The sequence below is a fragment of the Chlorocebus sabaeus genome, chromosome 6 (genome assembly GCF_047675955.1).
Source record: "Chlorocebus sabaeus isolate Y175 chromosome 6, mChlSab1.0.hap1, whole genome shotgun sequence".
Classification (NCBI taxonomy): Eukaryota; Metazoa; Chordata; class Mammalia; order Primates; family Cercopithecidae; genus Chlorocebus; species Chlorocebus sabaeus.
The window spans coordinates 43,808,850-43,825,123 of record NC_132909.1 but is presented as its reverse complement, the minus strand read 5'-3'; the positions used below and the strand labels follow the sequence as shown (position 1 = coordinate 43,825,123).

The following is a 16,274-nucleotide window of genomic DNA, read 5'->3' as shown; positions in this document are numbered from 1 at the left end:
ACGAGCAGTTGGCAGGGCTGGGTGGCTCATGCCTATAATCCCAGCACTTTGAAAGGCCGAGGCAGGCGGACCACCTCAGGTCAGGAATTCGAGACCAGCCTGACCAACATGGCGAAACCTGTCTCTACTAAAAATACAAAAATTAGCATGGTAGTAGGCGCTTGTAGTCCCAGCTACTCCGGAGGCGGAGGCGGGAGAATCCCTCGAACCCGGGAGGCGGAGGTTATAGTGAGCCGAGATCGCACCGCTGCAACCCAGCCTGGGTGATACGGGGAGCCCCTGTCTCAAATAAAATAAAATTAAAATAATAAAATAAAAAATAAGAAGAGGAGCAGTTCAGGGGTGCTCCCAGTGCCTGGAAGCCCGACATTCAGGATTCCCAGCTGCTGCTTTTGGAGCCATACGACCCAGCCCTAGGGGCTTGCCCCTGAGCCCATGACCCACAGCGCCAGGAGCAGCCCTGGCCGTTGGCCCTGGAGTGGAAATAGCCGGGGCCTTCACCCCTGGAGTGGGGCCATTCTAGGTGCACGATCACTCTATGCTGTCCTCAGAAGCCCCCGCGGGCTAAGCACCCACTGCTGGTGCGCATCCCCTGCGGGGCTCCTCCCGCCTCGCCTCCCCACGCCTGCACCTGGCAGCCCTCCCGGACACCCCACGGGCTCTTGAGTCCTCATCTCAGGTCGACTTCTGGAGGGGGCACCCCAAGCCAAGACTAGGCAAGAATGAGGCGAGTTCTGAGCAGCCACAGTCAGTCTGGTCCACGGACGCCACGCGCGTTTTATTTTTAGGTATACACACAAAGAGGAAGAAGGAAAGGAGTCCCCTCAGCACGGATTGAGTCCAAGCCCCCACCGCGGAGGGGGCCGTCACTGTCAAGTCTTCTCTGAAGAGGCCTGGAGGGAGGTGGGGTCCCCACGTGCCCTCGCCGTGCCCGGCAAGAGTCCTGGGCCTGTGCCACCAGGGGTCTCCTACCGGGGCCAGCCGTCGGCCAAGGGCAGCCGGCGCAGGGCGGGCCCGGGCCGCAGAGGCTCTGCCAGGGACCGGGCGAGGAGCAAGGGGTAGGGGAAGGTCTTAGGAAAGTCGCCGGGGCCCCCGGGGGCCGGAGAGAGGCGCTCGGACTTGATGCTGACTGGGGGGGTCGGCGGGGAGGCGCCGCGGGTTGGGGGGCCCTCCTCGCCCAGGCTTCGGCCCCCACTGCAGGGGGAAAGAGAGAGGGAGGCCGTGAGCTCAGCGAGGAAGGGAAGGAAGCCAGGGGATGGCACAGCGTGGGCAAAGGCTTGGCAGGAGGACCTTGGGAAAGGAGGGGGTGGAGGTCCCTCTGGGGGCCTCAAAATAACTGCCCATCCGCACCGGAAGTGTGCGCAGTACCAGGGATGGCCACCAGAGGTCAGCAGCGGCAGGGGCTTTGGAGGAGCGGGACTTGAGCTGGGGCCGTCATCAGGGCACTTACCTGGGCTGGGAGGGCACGGCGGGGGGCCCATCACCCCTCGAGGGCTGCCAGGGGGCCAGGGTGGGGGGCTGCAACAAGCCAGGGGGCGGTGGAGGGTCTCCCAGGCCATATTCTGGTGGGCAGGAATTAGGGGCTGAGGCCTGGACCTCTCCTTAAGCCTTTTGCAAACCTGACCACCCCCGGTGAGTTTTGCGTTCTGGCGGGTGGGAGAGTGTGGAACTCCCAGAGGGCAGGAGTGCGGACGCTTCCCAGGCGGGGCGGGGCGGGTTAGGGGGTGTACCTGCGGGGCCTGCCGGGAGGAAGGGGAAGCTCCCCAGCGGGGGTCCAGGGGTTGCAGTGGAGCAGGGGCTCTGCAGGCCACTGTAGAGGCTTCTCTGTGCGGAGAGAGGGTGAAGGGGAAACTGAGGCCCACACCCAGGCGCCCTGTCTGCCCTCATCAGCCCCACCACACCCTCCCCTCACTCACGGAGGTGTTTAGTGCCCCTCGGGGCCCAGCCAGGCCACCAGGTAGGTCTGGCCTCCGCCCTTCTGTCGGCAGGTACAGTGGGGGTGGTGTCTTGCTCGTGAGGTGGCTTGGTGAGAAGAGAGGGTGCACCAGGCCTGGGGAAGGAGACCCCAGAGAGACCCCAGAAAGAGAGGACAGGCGGGCCATGTCAACTAATGAAGTCTGAGGTTTAGAGGTGATGCACACAGCCTGGCAGTGCCAGAGCCAAGATGCACCCAAACAGCCCCCCTGGACCCCACCCCCACCCCACTGTCCCATGCTCACCTGGGGGCCCAGCTTTGGGGGCTGCTGGTCGGAAGGGAGATGGGCGGCTCTGGGCGGGCAGTGCCTCCCCAAGCCCACTGGGGTCACAGCCTGGTGGTGGCAGGGCCCCATACACCATGTCTGGGCTGGGCATAGCAGGAGCTGCAGGCTTTGGGTAGAGAGGGGATGGGTCAGAGGACCCCAGGCCAGATGGGGTCCAAGGAAGAAAATCCTGATGAGTTCAGGGGTCCAGCTCTACCTTCAGGGAGCCTTTGCTGCACCTCCCACCAGGCTCCCTACCTGCTCTAATCCCACAGGCTGGGGAGCTTCTGTCTGACTCTGCCTGTCCTTGACAGGTTCAGAGCCAAGGCCTCTCACTTAGTGTAGAGTTGGCACTGAGGGGGCTGCACAGAGTGTTTGATGAATCAAAGATGAAATGAAGGCAGGAACTGTTCACCTGTTGAACTCTTATTCATCCTTCAAAGCCCCAGCTATGGTGCCCACTTCTCAAAGAAGCCTTTCCTGCCCAACCAGGTGGAGACCTGCCTCCAAACTCCAGGATCTCTGGCTCTAAGCCCCTCTCTCAGTACCAGCCTCAACGACTTGGGCCTAGGAAGTAGGAGGAATGCCTCATTCACAGAGCCAGGGAGTCACTTACATACAGCCGGGGTCGGGGCAAGGCTGGATCACCCCCTTCGCCTGCAAGCCTCCGAAACTTCTCTCCTGGCTCCTCAGGCCCTTCATCTGGCTCCATTTCTGGCCCATCGAGGCCAATGCCCCTCCGCTTCAGCGTCTATGGGGACAGGAGACAACAGGGTAGATGCTTACCCCTACCCTAGCCAGGGAACCCAGTTCTATGGGAGAGGGGAGAGACTATCCCCATCCAGCTCCATGAGTGGGGAGGAATGCAGGCATGGCCTGCTCTAGCCAAACCCCACTGACCAAACCCCAGTGAGATACCATCTAGCAATTTCCTCCCCTGGGACCAGAGAGCCCAAGGTCCTGCCCAGATCGACATAGCAGGAGCTGAGATTCATGCAGGCCTGTTGGCACTGTCCTAATGCTGCTCCTGACATGACTCCAGGACCTCCATTCTGCCCCCACTTGCAGCCTCATAGCCTGGCATCAAAAGCTGCTTAAGAGGCTGGGTGCGGTGGCTCACGCCTGTAATCCCAGCACTTTGGGAGGCCGAGGCACGCAGATTCACTTGAGGTCAGGAGTTTGAGACCAGCCTGGCCAACATGGTAAGACCTCCATCTCTACTAAAAATATACATATTAGCCAGGCATGGTGGCGTATGCCTGTGGTCAGAGCTCTTCGGGAGGCTGAGGCAGGAGAATACTTGAATCTGAGAGCAGAGGTTGTGGTGAGCTGAGATTGTGCCACTGCACTGCAGAGTGGGCGACAAAGCGAGACTCGGTCTCAAAAAAAGAAAAAAAAAGCTGCTTAAGAAACGCCAGATTTCCTGAGCTGCCTTCTCCTGCGGCCACAGAACCACACGCTCCCGGACCCCAACCTCTTCTTTGCCACCTTCTGCCCCACACTTCCAAAACACTGAGGACTCCCAGGCCTAGTCCTAGCCCGCTGCTCTCTGCAGCCCTTAGGCTTTAGCTTCCCATCCCAGTGAAGACCCCTCTGTCTTTTTTATTTATTTATTTATTTGTTATTTTATTTACTTATTTTTTTGAGACAGAGGCTTGCTCTGTTGCCCAGGCTGGAGTGAAATGGCGCGAAATTGCTCACTGCAACCTTCGCCTCCCGGGTTCAAGCAATTCTCCTACTTCAGCCTCCCAAGTAGCTTGGATTAGAGGCATGAGCCACCACGCCCGGCTAATTTTTGTGTTTTTAGTAGAGACTGGGCTATGCCATGTTGGCCAGGCTGGTCTAGAATCCCTGACCTCAAGTGATCCCCCTGCCTCAGTCTCCAAAAGTGCTGGGATTGCAGGTGTGAGCCACCACGACCTGCCAGATGTGCTTTATTTTTGCTATCCGTAGAAGGGTCCCCCGACTCTAGGGACAGCAGAAATAAAGGACATCAGCCCACAAAGCCAGATGAAGACGCTCATCTTTTGTGCAAACCGAGAGTCCCTGGGCTCTGAGAAAGCAGTGTGCACAGGGCCTGGTGGGGCTGGGGAGGAGGACCTGGGGTACCTCGAGGATATCAGTGTTGGTTCGGCTCTCGTGGGGCTCGCTGTACTCCGTGTACTTCAGCAGCACGCGGTCCATGTCCGTGCTGGCGTACTGGAAGAGGCGGTTGGCGCTGTTGAAGATGATGAGGGCTATCTCACAGTCGCAGAGCACGCTCAGCTCATAGGCCTTCTTCATCAGCCCGAACTTCCGCTTGGTGAACGTTACCTGGACCCAGGACCCGCAGGGGTAGGGGACAGAAGAAGAAATGAATGTGGGGTGGTGTGGGGGAAGTGGCAGGGCCTAACTCTTCCTCCAACATACCTCAGGATTCTTTCTGGCTGCGCTGGTAATTCTCATGTCACAACCTAGCAAACTCCTACTGGAACTTCAAAACCCAGCCCACATGTCTCCTGCCCTTTGAGAAGTGTGCCTTGGGTTCCCAAGCAGAGCCCATATGCTCTCTCTGGGCTTTCCCAGTTCTGGGCCTCCCTCTGTTCTGGCCCTCTGAGTTGGGTGTGGCTGTGTCGAGCCCCATGTCCCCTGTGGCTGGGGTTCCAGCCATCAGGGAGAATAAATGAATAAATGATCATGAAAATGAGCAGGCCGGGCGCGGTGGCTCAGCCTGAGGTCCCAGCACTTTGGGAGGCCGAAGCAGGAGGATTGATTGAGGTCAGGAGTTCGAGGCTAGCTTGGGCAACATGGTGAGACCCTGACTCTACAAAAACTACCAAAATTAGCCTAGCCGGGTGTGGTGGCGGTCGCCTGTAATCCCAGCTATTCGGAAGGCTGAGGCAGGCGAATCACTTGAACTCAGGAGGTGGAGCTTGCAGTGAGCCGAGATCATTCCACGCACTCCAGCCTGGGTGACAAAGTGAACTCGGTCTCAAAAAAAAAAAAAAAAAGGAAGGAATGAAGGACAGAAAGAGAGAGGGAAAGAAGGAGGGAAGGAGGGAGGGAAGGAGGAAGGGAGAGAAGGAGGCAGAGAGGGAAGGAGGGAGTGAGGAAGGGAAAGAGGGGAAACAAGAAACACTGACAAGCTGGGCACAGTGGCTTATGCCTGTAATCCCAGCACTTTGGGAGGACGAGGCTGGCGGATCATGAGGTCAGGAGTTCAAGACTACCGTGGCCCACATGGTGAAACCCCGTCTCTACTAAAAATGAAAAGTTAGCTAGGCGTGGTAGTGCGTGCCTGTAATCCCAGCTACTCAGGAGGCTGAGGAAGGAGAATCGTTTGAACCTGGGAGGCAGAGGTTGCAGTGAGCTGAGATTGCACCATAGCACTCCAGCCTGGGCAATAGAGTGAGACTTCATCTCAAAAAAAAAAAAAAAAAGCCGGGCGCGGTGGCTCAAGCCTGTAATCCCAGCACTTTGGGAGGCCAAGACGGGCGGATCACGAGGTCAGGAGATCGAGACTATCCTGGCGAACACGGTGAAACCTCGTCTCTACTAAAAATACAAAAAATTAGTCGGGCGAGGTGGCGGGCGCCTGTAGTCCCAGCTACTCGGGAGGCTGAGGCAGGAGAATGGCGTAAACCCGGGAGGCGGAGCTTGCAGTGAGCTGAGATCCGGCCACTGCACTCCAGCCTGGGAGACAGAGCGAGACTCCGTCTCAAAAAAAGAAAAAAAAGGAAAAAAAAAAAAAAAAAAGAAAAGAAAAGAAAGAAATGCTGACACGGCATCAGGACTCCTCATGCCTCCTCATTCCCCTGCAGTTCAATTGGTCAGGTCAGCGCCTTGCCTAGGCCACGCCCCTGCTAGGAATGTCTTTCGCAACCACTGTTCCACCCAGTGGAACTCACCTGCCGATTCCTTTGGTCCAGGATGCGGGAGATCTGGATTTTTTTCCTCCCCATCGTCCCAGGCTGAGTGGAGCGATCTCTGTCTAGGAGGAGAAGAGGGAGAGGACAGAGTGAGTGGGTGGAGAGTGGGGAGGGGTACCCCAGCCTCACGCCTCTCCTCTACCTGCCCCTGCCAGTCACTGAGGGGAAGATGATGGGGAAAATCAAGGCAGGCTGGGTCACTGTTGCAGACTCCGCCTCCGGCCAGCCCGAGGATGCAGTAGAGGCTCAATAAACATGTTTAGACCAAATGGGGCATGGTGGCTCACGCCTGTGATCCCTAGCATTTTGGGAGGCCAAGGCGGGAGGATCACTTGAGCCCAGGAGTTTGAGGCCAGCCTGGGCAACATGTTGAAACCCCGGCTCTACAAAAAATGCAAAAATTAGCCAGGCATGGTGGCACACGTCTGTAGTCCCAGCTACTCTGGTGGCTGAAGTAGGAGGATCACTTGAGCTGGGGAGGTTGAGGCTGCTGTAGCAGGAAGATGCAGGCACACTCTGGAAAGGCCTCCAGCTCGGAGTCCTTGGGCCAGGGTGTGGGCCTGGTATCCACTTGGTGACTTGGAAGAAATCCTGTACCCCACTCAAGGAGATGTGAGATTGCCCTGGTAGGGGTCCCAGAAGGAGGAGACTGCTGGACTATGTTGGGGTCCAGGCCTTCCCCAGAGACCCCCACGCGAGGTTCCTGGGAACAATCAAATCACGTGGCCTGTCCTGCAGCCACCGCCCGCTGTACAGACATTCCCTGACACCCCAGGGGACGTCCCCGCTCCGCCAACTGTGTGACCACACTCCCCCTCCCAGCCTCTACCATGTCACAGGTGACTGGGGCTTCAGGCAAGGGGCCTCTCCAGGGTCACGCGGACCTGCGCTCGGGCCTGGCCTTCCCTCTGACCCTCAGGGCAGCCCTCAGCACAGAAGGCCCTTTCCCCAGGCCTTAGTTTGCTCTTCTGTGAATGGGCTGGTATGAAATGCTGAGCACCCACCACCAGGCTTGGCAACAAGTTATCAAGAAATCCAGATCAGGCCAGGCACGGTGGCTCACGCCTGTAATCCCAGCACTTTGGGAGGCCCAGGCAGGCAGATCACTTGAGATCAGGAGTTCAAGACCAGCCTGGCCAACATGCCAAAACCCTGTCTCTATTTTTTTTTTTTTTTTTTTTTTCCCGAGATGAGTTTCACTCTTATTGCCCAGGCTGAAGTGCAATGGCGCAATCTCTGCTCACTAAAACCTCCGCCTCCCAAGTTCAAGCAATTTTCCTGCCTCAGCCTCCCGCGTAGCTGGGATTACAGGCACCCTCCACTATGCCCAGCTAATTTCTGTATTTTTAGTAGAGACGGGGTTTCACCATGTTAGTCAGGCTGGTCTCAAACTCCTGACCTCATGATCCACCCATCTTGGCCTCCCAAGGTGCTGGGATTACCACTGCATCCAACCTACCCTGTCTCTATTAAAAATGCAAAAATTAACCAGGTGTCGTGGTACACGCCTGTAGTCCCAGCCACTTGGGGGGCTGCGGCAGGAGTGCCGCTGCACCCCAGCCTGGGTGACAGAGCAAGACTTTGTCTTGAAAAAGAAAAAGAAATCCGGCTGGGCGCGGTGGCTCATGCCACCCAGTATTTTGGGAGGCTGAGGTGGGTGGATCACGAGGTCAGGCGTTTGAGACCAGCCTGGCCAACATGGCGAAACCCCATCTCTACTAAAAATACAAAAATTAACCGGGCATAGTGGTGGGCGCCTGTAGACCCAGCTACTCGGGGTGCCGAGTCAGGAGAATCCCTTGAACCTGGGAGGCAGAGGTTGCAGTGAGCCGAGATCCCAAGTCATTGACAGCCTTGGCAACAAAGTGAGACTCAGTCTCAAAAAAAAAAAAAAAAAAAAGAAGGAAAGAAAGAAATCCAGATTGTTCTCTGGGAGTGGTCACAGGGGCTTCCCAGACCCCTGCCCAAGCAGTCTGGGCAAGGCCCTCCATTATCCCAGGGCCCAGAAATGTCAGATACCTCGACTGGCATATATGGCATGCTGTGTGACCCCAGGCACACCCTCTGCCCTCTCTGGGCTGGGTCTCTGAGCCCCCACAACTATGTAGAGCTCAGGCTGTCGGTCCCAGACCCTCAGCTCCGGCTTAACTTGCTAAATTTAACCTCCAGGGCTAATTTTAATCCCCAGCCGGAATCGGGACTGTTCCCACGGCTGGGATGTGTTGCCCCCACCCTGATGGGTCCCTGGGGGGTGGAGAGGGGCCTTGGTCCAGAGGTCCCAGTGCCAAGATGACTCCAGAAATGCCCCTGATGCCCGGGGTCCCATGAGAGCAGTGGCAGGGCTGGGGCTTAGGCCTGAGTCTCTTAAGCATGGAAGACCTGACTCGAGCCCCTTCTCACTCCATCTGTCCCCATTTTAGACATAGACACCACGGCTAGGGCAGAGGTCATGCGATGGGGGAGAACTGGGCAGTCTCTGTCTGCAGTGAGACCCTCAGAGCTGAGACAGGAAGTGAGTTCCAGGCAGAAGGAACAGCAGGTGCCAGGGCCCTGAGGAGGGACAAGAAACAGCTATGAGGTTGGAGGGTTCAAGTGATTCTCCCGGGTTCAAGCGATTCTCCTGGGTTCAAGCGATTCTCCTGGGTTCAAGTGATTCTCCCGTTCCAGCCTTCCGAGTAGCTGCGATTACGGGCATGCACCACCACACCCTGCTAATTTTTGTATTTTTAGTAGAGACGGGTTTCACCATGTTGGCCAGGCTGGTCTCGAACTCCTGGCCTCAAGTGATCTGTCTGCCCTGGCCTCCTAAAGTGCTGAGATTACAGGTGTGAGCCACCATGCCTGGCCATATTTATTTATTTTTTTTGAGACACAGTCTTGCTGTGTGGCCCAGGCTGGAGTGCGGTGGTGCAATCTCAGCTCACTGCAGACTTGACCTCCCAGGCTCAAGTAATCCTCCCACCTCAGCCTCCTGAATAGCTGGGACTACAGGTGAGTGCCACCACTCCCTGCTAATTTTTGTTTTATTTTTGCAGAGATGGAGTCTGACTATGTTGTCTAGGTTGGTCTCAAACTCCTGGCTTGAAGTGGTCCTCCTGCCTCAATCTCCCAAAGGGCTGGGATTCCAGGTGTGAGCCACTGTACCTGGCCTACTGTGGGCCTTCTGAGCTGGAGGAGGGCTGTGGATTTTGGTCTAAGAGTGATGTGGAGCTATGAGAGCATATTTTATTTTATTTCCTATTTTATTTTTTATTTTTAATAGATATATATTTTTGAGATGGAGTTTCGCTCTGTCACCCAGGCTGAAGTGCAGTGGCGCGATCTCGACTCACTGAAACCTCCACCTTCCTGGTTCAAATGATTCTTCTGCCTCAGCCTCCCATGTAGCTGGGATTACAGGCATGTGCCACCACGCCCGGCAAATTTTTGTAGTTGTAGTAGAGACGGTGTTTCACCATATTGGTCAGGCTAGTCTCAAACTCCTGACCTCATAATCTGCCTGCCTCGGCCTCCCAAAGTGCTGGGATTACAGGCATGAGCCACCGCGCCCAGCCTTTTATTTTATTTTTTGAGACAGAGTCTTGCTCTGTCATGCCAGCTGGAGTGCAGTGGCGCAATCTTCACCTCCTGGGTTCAAGCGATTCTCCTGCTTCAGCCTCCCAAGTAGCTGAGATTACAGGCGTGCACCACCATGCCTGGCTAATTTTTGTATTTTTTTTTTTTTTTTTTTTTTTTTTTTTGAGACGGAGTCTTGCTCTCACCCAGGCTGGAGTGCAGTGGCGTGATCTCGGCTCACTGCAAGCTCCACCTCCTGGGTTCACGCCACTCTCCTGCCTCAGCCTCCCGTGTAGCTGGGACCACAGGCGCCTGCCACCACGCCCGGCTAATTTTTTTTTTTTGTATTTTTAGTAGAGACGGGGTTTCACCATGTTAGCCAGTATGGTCTCGATCTCCTGACCTCGTGATCTGCCCGCCTCGGCCTCCCAAAGTGCTGGGATTACAGGCATGAGCCACCGTGCCCGGCATAATTTTTGTATTTTTAGTAGAGACAGAGTTTTGCCAAGTTGGCCAGGCTGGTCTTGAACTCCTGACCTCAAGGGATCCACTGGCCTCAGCCTCCCAAAGTGCTGGGATTCCAGGCGTGAGCCACTATGAGAAGGTTTTTTTTTTTTTTTTTTTGAGACGGAGTCTCGCTCTGTCCCCCAGGCTGGAGTGCAGTGGCCTGGGTTTAAGCCATTCTCCTGCCTCAGCCTTCCGAGTAGCTGGGACTACAGGCCCCCGCCACCACACCCGGCTAGTTTTTTGTATTTTTTAGTAGAGACGGGGTTTCCCCGTGTTAGCCAGGATGGTCTCGATCTCCTGACCTCATGATCCGCCCGTCTCGGCCTCCAAAAATGCTGGGATTACAGGCGTGAGCCACCGCGCCCGGCCTGTGAGAAGGTTTTAAGCAGAGAAGGGATGGGCTTGGTTTATTATTTTAAGACTCAGCTCATGGCTTCCACGGAGAGCAGGTCTGTTGGAGGGCAGGATGGAGATGATGGGCGGCTGGAGAGGAGGCAAGGGCTGTGTCTGTCTGGACAGAGACTGGGGGTAGGGCTCCCTCTGTGCTGGGCCTGTGCCTTGCACTTTAAGTCACTGTACTCCAGGGTGCTTTAGTCCTCCAGAAGCCAGCAGGCCCTACACCAACTCTGGAGCCAGGCCTGACAGGTGCAGATGAATGCACGCAGGAGTTTCACTCTCCTGAACTCCAGTGACGTGGAACCAAAGCCATCCTCCACTCTAGCCCCTGAGGGAATCTACCCAACACACAGCTCTGAGCATGGTCCTCTCCTGCTCACACACTCTCCATGGCTCCCCACTGCCCTTATGAGAAAGTTCCAGTACCTAGCCTGGCATTCAAGTCCTCTTCCCAAATCAGCTCTTGCCTGCTTCTCTCTCTTCGATAAATATCTCTTGACTAGAAGGAGCCTTTCCCCTTTTTCACCAAGTCAACTCCTCTTCACATGTTAAAACCCAGTTCAAAAAACCCATTCCTCTAGGAAGTTCTCCCTGCCATTCTTCTGGTCTCCCACAGTCACCATCCTCCTCCAGTTCAGATTCCACGGCATTGAGGGTATATATATCCAGATTTGTCTCCTCCAGACTAAAAGCCCCTCTGGATCAGGACCAGGAATGAACAGTAAGGTTTGGTGAGCAGAGTAGATCAAGAGAGATGTCACTGACCTCCTCCACAACCCTACAGCTTCCCTCAACAACTTCCTCTCAGACTGCCCCAGCTGATACCCTGCCCAGAAATACACGCGCATGCAAATCCAGCCACTCAGCGTTAACCTGTCTCGGGCCCAGGTGTGAAGGGCCAGGCAAAGAATGCGGAGGCGGCAGGCCAGAGTGTGCATGTATATTTGTAGTCACATGCAAATCCCTGCCCAGAGCCGCAGACAGACCCTGGTGGCCCGTTCTCCAGATGTTGGTGTGATCGGAACTGCTGGGGGAGGTGGCAGCACAGGCTGAATGTGCCAGGCACGAGGGGGGAAGCTGAGGTTTGGGGAGGCCTCTTCCGCACACACATACCCTCCCTGCTTTGTCCAGCCAAAAATCAGAGAGCTGTGGCATCTGCCCAGCGCAGAGGCAGAGAGGTGGACCTATTGACCAAGGAATGGAGCATAGAAGAAAGAACAGGAAAAGAAACCCAGGAGAGCTTCCTGGGGAAGGAGGCATGTAGTTGGAGGTAGATGCAGAGGCTGGATGGGATCCTGAGCAGAAGGGGAGGGAGGTGGGCATTTGAAGCTAAGAGTCCAGCACCTTCCTACCCCTTTTGTTGCACCCTCATACTTAGCATTTATTAAGCATCAACCTGTGCAAGTCACTGAGCCAAGAACTGACCTCAGAAGAAGTAGAAAGCTTAAGTAGACCCAACAACCATAGAAGATTAGAAAGGTGACTCAGGACCTAGCATTTAAAAAGTAATAAAGCGGGCTGGGCACGATGGTTCACACTTGTAATCCCAGCACTTTGGGAGGCCAAAGTGGGAGGATTGCTTGAGCCCAGCAGTTCAAGACCAGCCTAGGCAACATAGCGAGACCCCTATCTCTAAAAAAAAAAAAAAAAATTTTTTTAAAGGCAATAGAGTTCAAGGCTGCAGTGAGCTTTGAGCCACTGCACTCCAGCCAGGGCAACAGAGTGAGACTCTGTCTCTAAAAAATAATAATAATTTCAAAATTAAAACAATAACTAAAAAACATGTTTAAAGGCAACAGGCCCAGGTGGTTTTACAGCTATTTTCTCAAATCTCACACAACAGGAAAGTGCAGTGTTATTTCAATGAACTTAGATCTTTGAAACAGACGGGATCTAGCCAAGTCATTTTTTTTGTTTTTGAGATGGGGTCTTCCTCTGTTGCCCAGGCTGGAGTTCAGTGGTGCAATTATAGCTCACTGTAGCCTTAAACTCCTGGGCTCAAGTGATCCTCCAGCCTCAGCATCCCGAGTAGCTGGGATTACAGCTAAGTGTCACCACACCCAGCAAATTTTTGAAAACTTTTTGTAGAGACGGGGATTTGCTATGTTGCCCAGGCTGGTCTCAAACTCCTGGCTACTCCCAGATACTTCCAGTTGCTTGAGAGGCCAAGGTGGGAGGATTGCTTGAGGCCAGAAATTGGAGACCAGCCTGGGCAACATAGTGAGAACCTGTCTACAAAAACAGTGAAAATTAGCTGCACGCCGTGGCACACACCTGTAGTCCTGGCTATGTGGGAGCCTGAGGCTTGAGGATTCTTTGAGCCCAGGAGTTCAACATTACAGTGAGCAATGATCTTGCAAGCTCTTCCACTTCCAGCTCTCATGCATTGCTGGTGGTAGAGGAAAAAGGGAAAAACACTTGGATAATTCTCTGGCATCTACTAAATCTGAACAGATGCCTACCCTGTGACCCAAGACAAACGGGTCCAAGTTGCACCTGAAGATACAGACAAGAATGTTTTCTGCCACTTCGTACATCATTGCCTCAAACTGGAATCAACCCGGAAGCGCTTAATGGGAGAGTTGGTCAACACGTTCTTGTCGATTCTATGATCAGTTATGGCACAACACAGAAAAGGGGTGCACTCTCGCTACACACAACCACGTGGATGAATCTCAGAGACCATTGGCCAATTCGACGATCCCAGACTCCACCGAGAGGATGCACTGTGTGATTTTATTTACATGAAGTTTCAGAACAATCAAAACTCACTGGTGCAGCTGGACGCAGTGGCTCAAGCCTATAATCCCAGCACTTTAGGAGGCCAAGGCAGGCAGATCACTTGAAGTCAGGAGTTTGAGACCAGCCTGACCAACATGGCAAAACCCCATCTCTACTAAAAATACAAAAAGTAGCCGGGCGTGGTGGCATGTGCCTGTGATCCCAGCTACTTGGGAGGCTGAGGCAGGAGAATCACTTGAACCCAGGAGGCGGAGATTGCAGTGAGCCAAGATTGTGCCATTGTACTCCAGCCTGGGCAACAGAGCGAGACTCCGTGTCAAAAAAAAAAAAAAAAAAAACCCTCACTGAGGTGACGGACATCAGACAGCACATTGGTCACCCTGGGCAGCAGCTGTGATTAGGCAGTGGCCTAAGGGGGAAGTCCCAGGGGCTGGGGAAGTCCTGTTCCTGGATCCCAGGTTTGGGTACACAGATGTGTTCAGTTTGTGCAAATGTGTTGAGCTCAACTCTACTGATTTGTGCATTTTCCTTCGTGTGATTTATTTCAAAACGAAGATTTCTCTCTTTTTTTTTTTTTTTTTTTTTGAGGTGGAGTCTTGCTCTGTCACCCAGACTGGAGTGCAGTGCATGATCTCAGCTCACTGAAACCTCCACCTAGGGCCGGGCGCGGTGGCTCAAGCCTGTAATCCCAGCACTTTGGGAGGCCGAGATGGGCGGATCACGAGGTCAGGAGATCGAGACCATCCTGGCTAACACAGTGAAACCCCGTCTCTACTAAAAAATACAAAAACCTAGCCGGGCGAGGTGGTGGGCGCCTGTAGTCCCAGCTACTCGGGAGGCTGAGGCAGGAGAATGGCGTAAACCCGGGAGGCGGAGCTTGCAGTGAGCTGAGGTCCAGCCACTGCACTCCAGCCTGGGCGGCAGAGCGAGACTCCGTCTCAAAAAAAAAAAAAAAAAAAAAAAAAGAAACCTCCACCTCCTGAGTTCAAGCAATTCTCCTGTCTCAGCCTCCGGAGTAGCTGGGATTACAGGCGCCCGCCACTGTGCCTGGCTAACTTTTGCATTTTTACTAGAGATGGGTTTTCACCATGTTGGCCAGGCTGGTCTTAAACTCCTGGCCTCAGGTGATCTGCCCACCTCGGCCTCCCAAAGTGCTGGGATTACTGGCATGAGCCACGGCGCCTGGCCCAAAAGGAAGATTTCTTAAAAAGCTTCCAGCCAGAGCAACATAGTGAGACCCTGTCCCCGACCCTAAAAAAAAAAAAAAAAAAAAACTGGGGCCAGGCGCAGTGGCTTACGCCTGTAATCCCAGTGCTTTGGGAGGCTGAGGTGGGAGGATCACTAGAGCCCAGGAGTTCAAGACCAGCCTGGGAAACATGGCAAAACCCTGTCTCTAGGGGGAAAAAAAAAAAGTTAGCTGGGCATGGTGGCATGCCTGTGGTCCCAGCTACTCAGGAGGCTGAGGTAGGAGAATCAGTTGAGCCCAGGAAGTGGAGGCTGCAGTGAGCCAAGATTACACCACTACACTCCAGCCTGGGCGACAGAGCCAGACCCTGTCTGAAAAAATAAATAGACAAAAATAAAAAATTTAGGCAGGTGTGGTGGTGTGCCCCTTAGTCCCAGCTACTCAGGAGTCTGAAGTGGGAGGATCACCTGAGCAGGGGAGGCAGAGGTTGCAGTGAACTGAGATCCCGCCACTGAACTCCAGCCCTGGCAACATTGTGAGACTCTGACTCCAAAAAAAATTTTCTTTTCTTTTTTTTGAGACAGAGTTTCGCTCTTGTCACCTATGCTGGAGTGCAGTGGTGCAATCTCAGCTCACTGAAACTTCCCCCTCACCAGTTCAAGCAATTCTCCTGCCTCAGCCTTCTGAGTAGCTGGGATTACAGGCGCACACCACTGCACCCAGCTAATTTCTGTATTTTTAGTAGAGATGGGGTTTCACCATGTTGGCCAGGCTGGTCTCAAACTCCTGATCTCAAGTGATCCACCAGTCTTGGCCTCCCAAAGTTCTGGGATTACAGGCGAGAGCCACAGTGCACAGCCTAAAATAAATAAATAAATAAATAAATAAATAAATAAATAAATAAAAATTTAAATCTCGCCGGGCATGGTGGTGTCTGCCTATAGTCCCAGCTACTTGGGAGGCTGAGGCGGGAGGATGACTTGAGCCCAGGAGGTGAAGCCTTCAGTGAGTTATGAGTGGGCCACTGCACTCCAGCCTGGTGACAGATTGAGACTCTGTCTCTAAAAATAAAAAAGCTCCCTGCTGCTTATGGCTGCCTTGGGGAGCAGTGTCTGTTCAGGCTAGAGTGAGGTGACACGAAGAGGCTGAGCCAGTGGGAAATACGGAGTTTGAATGGAGACAGGGGTGGCACCTGGGCAGAAGTGGACTGTTCATTTGGTGACCAAAGGGGCAGGATGTGCTGGTGACCCGGGATAGAGGAGGAGCCTGGTGATCCCAGGCCTGAGCAATGTGGGGGTTAGGGGGAATTGAGAGGACAAAAGAAAAGCTCAGGAGTACAGAAGCATCAGAAATTCTCTGGCAGTATCTGTGGTCACTAAGTCAATCAACAAACATTACCCTGAAGTTCTTCAAGCCATAGATGATCATCTCCCCAGACTGGCGAGGCCTCTTAGACCCCCAGTAATGGAGATGGGGTGCTGGAGGGAATCCCACCCCTCTGCTGACCCTTCCCCTCTCGCCTCTCTGCGTGGTAGGACTCAGTTTTCTCACCTGTTAATTGGGGGTGAGAATCTTTCTCCCACCAGCTGGGGAGAGGGTAGGGAGCAGGGGTCTATTGAACTTTTTTTTTTTTTTTGAGACTCGCTTTTTTTGAGTCTCGCTCTGTAGCCCAGGTTGGAGTGCAGTGCCGTGATCTCGGCTCCCTGCAACCACTGCTTCCCGGGTTTAAGCGATTCTCCT

General features: G+C 54.2%; 1 protein-coding gene across 9 annotated transcripts in view; it reads right to left on the bottom strand.

The window, feature by feature from the left end:
* Positions 1 to 752: 752 nt before the first annotated feature.
* MEF2B (myocyte enhancer factor 2B) overlaps positions 753 to 16,274 on the bottom strand; it is a 49,308-nt gene continuing 33,786 nt past the window's right edge. For 3 of the 9 annotated variants that reach the window (XM_037992233.2, XM_037992234.2, XM_073016767.1), the window contains 7 exons: positions 6,128 to 6,206; positions 4,350 to 4,553; positions 2,857 to 2,991; positions 2,220 to 2,367; positions 1,917 to 2,050; positions 1,731 to 1,824; positions 753 to 1,194 (listed from right to left, as the gene is read on the bottom strand). In XM_037992233.2, the coding sequence (XP_037848161.2) occupies positions 785 to 1,194; positions 1,731 to 1,824; positions 1,917 to 2,050; positions 2,220 to 2,367; positions 2,857 to 2,991; positions 4,350 to 4,553; positions 6,128 to 6,206 (1,204 nt within the window). In that variant the 3' untranslated portion in view covers positions 753 to 784. Of the gene's footprint in view, positions 1,195 to 1,450; positions 1,563 to 1,730; positions 1,825 to 1,916; positions 2,051 to 2,219; positions 2,368 to 2,856; positions 2,992 to 4,349; positions 4,554 to 6,127; positions 6,211 to 12,880; positions 13,914 to 16,274 lie in introns of those variants that run through there. The other 6 variants (XM_007995879.3, XM_007995872.3, XM_037992231.2 and 3 more) reach the window with 6 other exon arrangements.